General features: G+C 35.7%; 1 protein-coding gene across 1 annotated transcript; it reads right to left on the minus strand.

Moving 5' to 3' along the window:
- Positions 1 to 550: 550 nt before the first annotated feature.
- LOC129309055 (O-fucosyltransferase 35) lies at positions 551 to 10,418 on the minus strand. Its single transcript, XM_054950399.1, has 9 exons — positions 9,759 to 10,418; positions 8,666 to 8,809; positions 8,420 to 8,492; positions 8,246 to 8,316; positions 8,073 to 8,161; positions 7,390 to 7,522; positions 6,918 to 7,150; positions 1,273 to 1,749; positions 551 to 1,168 (listed from the first exon to the last, which is right to left on the minus strand). Exons 1-9 carry the CDS (start codon positions 10,254 to 10,256, stop codon positions 979 to 981), a joined length of 1,908 nt encoding a protein of 635 aa, XP_054806374.1. The 5' UTR covers positions 10,257 to 10,418; the 3' UTR covers positions 551 to 978.
- Positions 10,419 to 11,894: the final 1,476 nt, after the last annotated feature.

The raw sequence follows: 11,894 nt of genomic DNA on the forward strand, positions 1-11,894 counted from the left end.
TCGCAAGCTTAATTTGTTACTATGTGAATATAGTAACAAGTGAAATTTCTTATGACAAATTGTCTAGTATTTTTTATTGCTAACTAATTTTAATTTGACTTGGATGAATTTATTTCTGTAAGAGTGAAAACTCTGCCAGTAAGAAAAAACTTCAAAAAACTTCGAGGGTATTAAATTTTTAATCACTTAACCCATTCACCATGGCAAGTTTGATTTATTCAATTTACAAGATCCCATTTGAATTCTATACTGTAATTTTTTTTTAACGAAAATGGCCTTATTAATTACCCCCGCCATATTAATTAATTACAAGATGGAAAGAGAGAATGGATTCAAGTAATACATTCAAGGGAATTTTCAGCAAAATAATGTAAATTGTTGACAACTTTATTACTTTTAACTAAAATAGCTAAATTTCTTAATCTTGAGCAGTTAAAAAGATCCTATAATTAGGAACAGAGAGAGTCTATCCAAACCAATTTAATATTTTCCCAAGAACTATTTGAGCAATGGGTAAGGCATCAAAACTTCAAAAGGAAACCAGCTAGTGTTCGGAAGCTAAATAAATCACAATATTTTCTTATTGATATTTTATACTATAACATATCAGTCTTTATTTTTGACCTGAATAACATATCCGTCTTAGCATCAACTGCCATCATATAAAATATAATTAGAAAAAAATAAGCTAGAAGGCAGAATAAAGCCTTGATTCAAGCGTGGTTAGAAAAAATGTTTGATTCCGTGTGTGTGTTAAGAACAGAGGTGTACTTGGCCGGCCGGCCACTAGTTTTATCTTCTCTGGTCCCTTGTATTAATCTCATCTCCAACAGATAGGACAGTCCATGGCACCTTACCAGATAACTTCCAGCTTTTGAACATTCATGTTGCCATCGGTTCATCAAGTTATCAATTCAATCCTCTTCTGTGGTTCATTTCTGACAAACCAAGATCGTTGTTCTAGTCTTTCCACACTTATCATGTTTCACAAATACAATCTGGCAGAGGATTTGCATAAAAGCTTTCCTCCAGCTTCGGAAATTCCCCAGGCTCTCTAGGATGTGGAGCCCCAATACGGTCTTCATGAAGCTTTTTCACCTTGGAGCTGAACTTCTTCCAAGAAATTTTCCCTTCATCAAGCTGATCAACAAGTTTAACCAAATTCATCCTGCAATAGCCACGCAGTAGTATGAGTTTCACACAGAACTGGATAGAATATCGCCAATCAGTTATGCTAAAAGTTATATAGGTAACAGAGTGACAATGCATTACTTGTCAGGATTGATGGTCTTCTTGAAGTTCTCAAAGCGCCTGTGACCTTGAACAGCCTTCGCCATATTTCCATCATAAGTATAAAGAAACACATCACTCTGAAGGGCAACAACATAATCTATGCCAGCCAACATGTTTTGGTGATTCTTGAAAGGTTCCAACTCCTGCTCAGTGGACAGAGAGGAATGGGAGAAAATGTTGGGGAACTCATCCTCAAGATATTTCATACTTCCACTTCCATACGCTTCTCCGGCCACAAGGTAAATCCTAGTGCTGGATGGGAAACCCAGTGCTTTAAGCAACAGGGAAGTTTCCCTTGGAGTCAACGGACATCCTCCAAGCAATCGCCTCTCGGTCCCATTAATCTCTTTCTCTTTCCAGTGACTGACTTCATATCGCATCTGCTTCAGTTCTTCATCTTCTTCTGCGGTCAAATTGTGACTGCAGCCTGTAAATGCAAGCATATCCTTCTCATACCTGAAACAGGAAAAAAGGTAACGTGATTCTCTAAATTCTCTGAAGGAACAAAAATATTGGTTTCATGAACCTACGTAATAATTGGAACTCTTATTCTGTCAATGACTTGTTTTAATATAACGTGATTTAAATCCAACCTATCAATTAGAACTATAAGTGGTTGGATATGCTGATAATTTGTGCATGCAGGGAATTAAAAGAGCGAGAATAATTTAGGGAGGCCCGAGATACAATCAACGTGTGACATGTACAGTCAAGGTAAACAAAAACAGAAATTCAAACTAAATTCTGAACACCACCCCCCCCAAAAAAAAAAAAAAAAAAAACTCATGCAAGAGCGAATAAACCAAATGCACTGAACTTGTTGTATATATTTACCGAAGAGAAAGGGTTGTACTGCTTGAGAAACAACCTGATAAGGTTCTGAGATAATGGGTAATCTGGGAAGATAGATATTATGAATAAATATTATTTTTAATTTATTTTAGATATTTTCTATTTAATAATATTGTTTAGATTTTATTTAGGTATTTAGTTATCTACATTTTATATAGATATTTAGATATTTATTTAGATATCTATATATTTATCTAGATATCTAGTTATTTAGATTTTATTCAGGTATCTAGTTCTTTAGATTTTATTTAGTATTTTATATAGAAATAGATTCTAGGAGATTTTATTCAGTTTTATCTAATTGTCTAGTTGCCTAGATTATATTCATTATTTTATATTGTTTTTAGCATTATAAATATATTTAGCAACGTAGAAATAGGCATATCGTAAATACAACAGAATTTTGGGACTATTGGCCTTTTGGAAATTCTCTTAAGTATGGCTATTGAAAGAAGTATAAAACGAGATTCTTGTTCTTTGATAGATTTATTCCGTCTATTTTCTTCTATCAGTTTTATGTTCTCTCATTAGTATTATAAAATTAAATTCTGATTGCATATGTTAATAGAGATTTATCTTCTTTATTTCTCTTTACTCATCTTGGATCCTATCACAAACTGTGTAGCACTTCGTTCCAAAGAATGGCAACAGAATTCCAGAAAAAACTGGATAATTCTCTCTTGCCTCTTATAGATTCAACTCAGAAAATGCAGTAAAAAGAAAATCAGGACATAAAATGCAAGAAAATTAGTACCCCAGCAAGAAAGGAGTCAGGAAATCTCAGGAACAACACTGGACCCAATCCATTCTCCACAACCCCCCCCCCCCAAAAAAAAAGAAGAACCTCTATATTATAAATTCACATTGATCTCAAACAGCAATTCAAAACCACAAAAGTGCCTCCATCCATATTACGGCAGGCCCTCACAATAGTGTTTTAATCAAAAAGTATAGAAATATTGATGGACAAAAAGACTTCCACGCACAGATGAATCATGGCTCCATTGACAAGCAAAAGGCAGGATTATGGCAGTTCAACGTCATTTAACTTTGTCAAAAGTAATTTATTATTCAAGTAGGTCAACAATTCAACTCCGCCTATGTTTATAGCCGGTCCCAAGCCCGGGTAAAGGAGGAGGGTTGTGTTAGGCCATCAACAGCCAATGTAAAAATTTGTTGAATCTATCATGAACATGGACAATAGACGTTATAATGTTAATGCTAGGTCGTTGCCCGTAAGTAACGCGCTGCATGGCTCGAGTACAGTGATAAGTGAGTTAGAGCCGCTGCATCGGCGCCCGGATGTAGTGTTAAATGAGCAAGGGCTACCGCGTCATTCTGGACGCACGCGGCTAAAGAAGTTAGTCCATAAGAGCAAAATTAGATTTGGTACTTGGAATGTTGGGACATTAAATTGTAAATCTGTAGAGGTTGTAGGGGTTATGATTCAAAGGAAAATCAATATCCTTTGCTTGCAAGAAACAAAATGGCGTGGAGAAGAAGCTAAGGATATTCAAGGTTTCAAACTTTGGTATACAGGAAAAGTAAGTGCACGCAATGGAGTAGGCATCATTATAGATAAGGAGTGGAAGAAGAACGTTGTAGAAGTTAGCAGAATTGGAGACAGAATTATTTCTTTAAAAATGATAATTGGACGTGAGACTGTTAATATTGTTAGCGCTTATGCGCCGCAAGTCGGGACAGAAGCCAGTCTTAAGGAATTATTTTGGGAGGATCTGGAGGGGTTGATTCGACACATACCACAGAGTGAAAAGATTTTTATTGGAGGAGACTTTAATGGGCATGTCGGGAGGGAAGCTGGTCAGTATGCGAGGGTGCATGGTGGTTTTGGTTTTGGAGAGCTAAACAATGAAGGGCAAACTCTTCTTGATTTCTCATTGGCGTATGATTTTAAGATTGCCAATACTTGTTTCAAGAAGAGAGATGAGCATCTCATCACCTACAAAAGTGGAGCCTCAAGGTCGCAGATTGATTTTCTTTTGGTTAGGAACACAGATAGAAAACTTTGTAAAAATTGTAAGGTGATCCCTGGAGATGCTGTAACGACACAACATAGGGTCCTAGTCCTTGATGTGTGTATTATGAGTAAAATCCAAAAACGTCGACAAGTAGTAACACCAAGGATTAGGTGGTGGCAATTAAAAGGTGAGAAGCAAGATATTTTCAAGCGAAATCTTTTGGATAAAGGAATTTGGGATTCTCAGGGAAGTGCTAACATCATATGGGAGGATATGGCTAAAAAGATACGGGAGGTTGCAAAAGTAGTTTTGGGAGAATCGAAAGGTCTTGGTCCGAGAGATAAGGAGTCTTGGTGGTGGAATAATAGTGTACAGGACAAAATCAAGTATAAGAAGAACTGTTTTAAAGCCATACATTTGTGTAACAATGAGGAAAATTGGGAGAGGTACCGTATGGCTAAGAAGGAAACTAAGAGAGCTGTGGGTGAAGCTCGTTCTAAAGCTTTTGAAGAATTTTATAAGAACCTTGAGACGAAGGAAGGAGAGCAAAATATTTATAAGATTGCCAAGAGTAGGGAAAGAAAATCAAGAGATCTAGAACAGGTAAGGTGTATTAAGGATGAAGAGGGAAGAATTTTAGTTACAGATGATGAAATTAAAAATAGATGGGAGACTTATTTTTCTAAACTTTTCAATGATGGAGAGGATTCATCTAGTAACTTGGAGGATTTAGTAATTGGTGAAGGAGAACAAAATTTGTCATTCTATCGAAACATACGTGATAAGGAGGTAAAGGAAGCTCTTAAGAAAATGGCAAATGGTAGAGCTAACGGACCTGATTGTATATCTATCGAAGCGTGGAAATGTTTAGGTGAAGAAGGGGTGAGATGGTTAACTAAGTTATTTAATGTGATTTTACGGTCCAAGAAAATGCCTGATGAGTGGAGGAGAAGTACATTAATTCCTATTTATAAAAATAAAGGAGATATTCAGAATTGTACTAACTATAGAGGGATTAAACTCATGAGCCACACAATGAAATTGTGGGAGAAAGTAATTGAGCATAGGTTGAGATTGGAGACAAGTATTTCTGAGAATCAATTTGGTTTTATGCCAGGTAGATCAACTACAGAGGCGATTTATCTACTAAGGGGATTAATGGAAAAGTATCGTTGTAAAGATAAAGATCTACACATGGTTTTTATTGATTTGGAAAAAGCTTATGACCGTATACCAAGAGAAGTGCTTTGGAAAGCGTTGGAAAAAAAGGGAGTACGGATTGCTTATATTAAAGCCATACAAGATATGTATGAGGGGGTAAAAACTAGTATAAGAACGCCTAGTGGTCAAACAAAGGATTTTCCTATAAAGATTGGGCTACATCAGGGATCATCTCTGAGTCCTTATTTGTTCAACTTGATTTTAAATGTTTTGACGGAACATATTCAAGAGGAAATCCCGAAATGTATGCTCTTCGCGGATGATATAGTTCTTATAGCAGAGACAAGAGAAGAGGTTAATTGCAAACTTGAGTTATGGAGGAGGACATTGGAGTCGAAAGGTTTTCGTCTGAGTAGAAGTAAGACGGAATATTTATATTGTAAATTTGATAAAGGACTATTCGAAAATAATTTGGAAGTAAAATTGGGAGATCAAATTATACCTCAAGTGGAAAAGTTTAGATATTTGGGAGCCATTATCCAAAATGATGGCGAAATCAGTGGAGATATTTCACATAGAATTCAAGCTGGGTGGTTTAATTGGAGAAAAGCTAAAGGAGTTATTTGTGACCGTAAGGTGCCTAATAAACTTAAAGGAAAGTTTTATCGTACTGCTATCAGACCGGCAATGTTATATAGTAGTGAATGCTGGGCTCTAACGGGACAGCAAGAGCATAAAGTTGGAGTAGCAGAGATGAGAATGTTACGATGGATGTGCGGACATACACGTAAAGATAAAATTCGAAATGAGCACATACGTGAAAAAGTGAGGGTGGCACCTATTGAGGAAAAAATGGTAGAAAATCGGTTGAGATGGTTTGGGCATGTACAAAGAAGACCAAGGGAGGCACCAGTGAGAAGAGTGGAACATATAACTTTGAGTCCGATTAAGAGAGGTAGAGGAAGGCCTAAGAGAACACTCTTGGAAGTTGTTGAACGTGATCTCTTAATTAATAATATTTCTAAAAGCTTAATAAATGATAGAGCACAATGGCGTCTTGCAATCCATGTAGCCGACCCCACCTAGTGGGATAAAGGCTTGTTGTTGTTGTTGTTGTTGTAGGTCAACAATTCAAGCCACGAGCATGGAAGATCACCACTCCATATGATCAGAATTTAGAAGCCACATCTAGCTTTCTCGAGAATTAAATAATTTCCACTCAATATATATATATATATATTTTTTATCAGGACAAGAATGCTTGAGGGTTGCAGCCTTAAAATTTGCAGGTTACAAAAAAATTTAAAAAAAATAAACAGGGAGATAAAATTTATTTCAATGATGGAGAGATAAAATTCATCTTATTGTGAATCACATAAATACAAGCGAAACATCACTATCCGTGAAATGATTCTTGCAGCTTTAAGAGCCCCTGTTGTGAAGTTGTAATTATGAAATGAATATCCATTTTCACTCAAAAAAAGATTACTGCAGATGCAGGTGTTTGTAAGAATGTATGGCGAAACACAATTCCCAGGATACAGGTGCACTCAGGCTCATCCACATGCATGGAAATTGCAAAAGAAAAATAAAGGAAAGCTAAGGGAGGAAATTATTTGATTCTCTACTTGCCTCAAATGAAGTGCAAGATAACGATTGCCATCCTGCCGCATTCTAGATATCACCATGTTGCCATGTTCTTCAATTGGTGCTGAATATTTCAATGCTCTGTAATTGGCTCGGCATCTCAATTTCTGTATGGACTTTGAAATACCATTGTTAGCAAGCCTGGAATCAGTATGAGTAAAATAGACCACTTTGTGCTGCTTTAGGAGGGGAAGAACTTCACTTCTGTAATACGGTACCTGTGGAAAAGGGAAGCAATAATAATAAATTTTAATCAGTATGACATTGAGTACATCAAAATAAATAGATGACACATATAGCTCTATCATATTAAGATCTCCTTTTTCTACAAACTTATGATGGTTACTTGACCAGACTGTTACCTCAACATTAAGGTAATAGATCAAAGTAATCAAACGTATGTTGCAGGACTTGAAAAAAAAGAAGAAGCAACTGGAGATGGACAATTTATCTTGACCTTAGACCAAGATATTGGAGTTTTTACGAAAGGCTCAATTCCCGCATAGTCTGCTGGTAATGTCTCAACTATGTGAATATCATCCTTCAGCATCTCAATAAAATATCTCCAGTCAAACAAATCCTTGAAGCCACTGCAAATAAATTGAAACAAAGTAGCTCAGAGATCACTAAAAGACATGTTGAGCATATTAGTAGCTGCGGCATTTTGCAAGATGATTATCAATCTAGAAATTCGTCATTTGGTATCAGCAACAACATGAATATGATCAAAGAAAGAAAAGAAATAGATTGCAGATGGAGAGATTGGAAAAACTGCATAATTGAAGATCTCATGCAAACATGCCATCTTTCCATTACGAGTAAAGCAGTGAAAATTGTCCAATGGAATATGCCAATAGTCAGATTACAACTGATGATATGCTTAAAAAGGGGCAGCATAAGCTGTCACAAGGCAAAGCTGTTATCCCTAAATTTCTTGCAACAATTGAATGATCTCTTGTTCTGTGAAATGTGAATGCCTTGATTTGGAGAAGTAGTCTAACATTCATAATTTCCAATCAATTCAGATAGGTGGTTTGAGTCCATTTAGATCTGAATAAAGTAGCTTGCAAGAAACAAGGGTATTATGCATAAGCAATTTACCCTTATTTTCTATTGCTGAGTGGGTGGAACTAAACCAACCTTTCATCAGCCCAGTAGGAGGTATGATCAAGGGAAGGAAGGACTAGTGTTGCCTTCAAAATCTTAGCTACAGCAACCATATCACATATCTACATTCCAGAAGTTATGAGGCATTAATTATACTTGCTTAATAATTTTCTGTGATAAACCATAAGGAATCAAGTAAGCCTTACCCCAAACCTCATCTGATTCAGGCCACCATTGGCATTTATAAGAATGTAACCATTTGTCTTCGCATCTAGCTCTGTTAAAAGAAGTAGCAAGTCAGAGAGGAGAAAACTAAATATACAGCATAACACATTGAGTAGGTAGGTACAAGAAGTATACATGACAATAAACGTTCATACTTTTATGGTTTCTTGGTAGATCAATGCATTGAGTGTAATTCTCATAGTTGTGTATGGACCAGATGCCTGCTTCCTGAATAAAAAGCAAAATTTTGATGCATACAAAAGCAAATAAATCGTTCGGCAGACCCGCAAAAGAAATTTCTTTTCATTCACTTAACTTGTTTTATCTCAGAAGGGAAAACCTAAGTGAATATTAGTAATACACCTGGCAACTTGAGATATTGAAATTAGAGTAAGACTTACTTCAGCGATGGCAGACTGGCTGCCAGTTACTCCTGACTTTAACATCTTTAGGGTTCGTTCAACATCATTTCCTTCCTCCCTATATCCATGATCATGGGTCCTTTGTTGCATCAGATTTAGATTAGTCATGGAATCAGATAGATCCTGATAAAAGGCAGAAATAACTTGCAAATTCAGTAAGGTAAATGAATAAAAAATGCAAACAACTGTCTCCTCTTCAAATCAAAAGGCGACACAAACTGACATGAAATATAATCATAAATCAAGCCATGACCTATATCTACTTCTCAATCTACTCCATCACCTAAGAAATATTGAGATGTTTTACAACTTTAGTGCAATGTATCTATCACCAGTAAAAAGCACTAGATCAAAGTAAAAAGAAGTAAAAATCTCGATCATATTTCATAAGTTCTCCAATACGAGGCTCATTTCAAGGCATGTTTTACTCAAAACCACAAAATTACAAGTACCACAATAATAGTTTTCCATTTCTATAACAAAATATTACCATGATCATTCCCAGCAAAAATGAATTAGTTCATGATTTTGCAACATGCGTTCGCGGTTTTCCACCTGTTAATTGACTGACAACATGCATAGCAACAGTCCAAGATATCGTAACAGACAACAAATCGTCCCAACCTTCCCCCCAAAAAAAAAAAAACAGAGAGAAACGAGGAGCAGAGAGAAAGCAGGACCACCACCAACAACAAAAAATGAAGAACCGAATTTGGATATCTAGATCAGAAGAAACCAAATGAAACATATAAAATTCATCCGCCATTGAAATATTCTAAGCATATGTTCGGTAAGCCTAAGCAACTAATGTTCAAAGCTGTGATTAAAAAATCCGTCAAGCCCAGCGCCGCCTCCTAGAATTAGAACTTTTGCCTTTGTCTTTTCAGAAAACGTCATCAAGCATCACATTCAGAAAGGATAAGACTTCCCACAGTTTTCAGAACAGTTGAATTAGAATAATTTCCGCTGGCGTTAAGCAGTACAATTAACCGAAGCAGCAGAGCAAGCGAGTATCACTGATGACAGATGTATACTCGAGGAAAACAGAAGCTGACGCGAGTTTTATGCTAACCTGACTCGACTCAGCTCTTTCTATGGCAGATCCGAGCCACCCAGTAGCGCATATCTTCAGAACACCCAGAAACAAGCACACCCCACAGAACACAATAAACATCCAGTGCCCAAGCTTTTTCTTCTCCCTCAAGCCCAAATCTACGACCAAGGATTCAATCGGTTTATTCAGAAAGCTCTTCACGGCTCTACCTTGGATCCTCTGTGTCACATGATAGGCGTGTTTTCTTTCCAAAACAGGCTCCAAAACTTCAGCTGCGATAAGGCTTGATCCAATCTCCGATCTGGGCGAATTCGTTTGCAGCTCAATCTCACAGTGGGGACCGAGACTCGTGCTAGCGTTATTGGCGATGGAGCTTCGAGAGTTGCCATTGTTGTTGTTGTTGCTGCGCTTGAATGAGTGAGCTCGACGAGTCATTGAGCCAGAGAAGCGTGGGCTATTGACTCGCTGAGAGTGAGAGACGCCATCGCTGGTGTTGAGATGGTGATCGTGACCCATGTCCTTCGTTGGAGTTGTGTATATGTGTGAGTTTATTGCAAGTGATTGGATTCAGAAGAGATCGCCATTAAAGCAGGAAAGCTTGTATCCCATTATCTCTCTCCCCCTTCCTCCTTTGCGCGTCTGAAAGGAAATACGAGAGATATGCAATGCGTCGTAATCTATTATGTTTACAGTTTTCTTTTCCTCTTCTTCCTTTTGTTGTTGTTGTTGTTGTTGAATTGCTTACAGTTTTCTCACCCCGAGAAAATAAAAACAAACAAAAAATTGTCCAACCAGATTTATTTCTATTTTAATTTTTATTGTTAAATTTTATTTATAAATCAATTTCAATATATTTTAATAGAATTAAAGAAAATTTGAAAATTTATTACATTTTTTTAAAATTTTAATAATTTATAAAATTTTATCTTTATTAAATATACATATTTTAATAATTTAATTTTTTTACCAACATTTAACAGAGAATAAAATTGTATAATATGACTTATAAATAAGATTTAAAAAAATCTTCTCCCTATATAAATAACACAAGAGGAGTAACATCCGGGTTCACAAACATAATGATAATAATTTACAATTTTTCAGAAATTAGTTTTATATTTAGACTACATAGAGAAATAAAAAAAAATTTACACCTAGCTTAATAAATAATTAGAATTGAAAGAAGTGAAAAAAATTACACATAACGTTAAATTGAGATAGATAATGCAACTCTTTGTAAATCATGTCCTTACAAATGATCTAAGTTCAAGTGTCAGTTGCGAAGAGAAAATTTTTTCTAGCATAAATTATCTCTGAGCATTATTGTAAATGTTTTTTTTTTATGTGGTTAAGCCTGCTTAATCCAATCCAAAGCATCAAAGCTTTTTATAAGAAAAAATAAATAAATAGGTGTATACTTTTTAATGAATATAAAATAAGTGAATAATGATTTAGAAACAATTAAACGATTTATAAACTTATTTGGATATATTTTATTAGAAAAAATATATTTCTATTATACGTTGATTAAAGACCATATCTTAATAACAAAAATATATAAAAAAAATTCAATTAACGTATATGATAATTTAGATATACACAAAATTATTTTCCCAAATTTTTATGAACGCAAATTGCTTGCTGGCTTTTCATGTTATTGCATAAGAGGTATGATGCCAGTCAACTTTGAGCTAGATGTCACGATGCCAATTGGGAACACGGTTTGTGAATTGTGAAATAATAATATAATATAATAATAATTAGCTGAAGCCAATAATTTAAGACCATTAATCACATGTGGAGACTTATCATTGCAAAGTGTATTTGACTGAGTGAAAGGATGGCCACCTTTTCCCCCTCTGGAAGAAACCGTTTTCCTCGCCCCTTTCTGAGCCAAGTCTTGTTTCGGCTGTGTGTGGGATTTTGGACCAACCGTGCCGTTGTTAATGTGTGTGTGTTCATTAATAATGTAAAATTCGCTGATGAACAACGGAAAGATGAAGCTCTGGGAATGGGATTTGTCATCAAGATGGCGTCATCTTCATTAGCCAAACATAGGCATTTTGCTATTGGAGTTATTCATAATCCTTGTTTTGTTCCATCCCATTATTACACCTAGATCCTAGAACAGCTCTATTTTATAACTTAAAAAAT

Source organism: Prosopis cineraria, unplaced genomic scaffold, assembly GCF_029017545.1.
Source record: "Prosopis cineraria cultivar Desert tree isolate PC_DT_omini unplaced genomic scaffold, ASM2901754v1 PC4, whole genome shotgun sequence".
In the NCBI taxonomy this organism is placed as follows: domain Eukaryota; kingdom Viridiplantae; phylum Streptophyta; class Magnoliopsida; order Fabales; family Fabaceae; genus Prosopis; species Prosopis cineraria.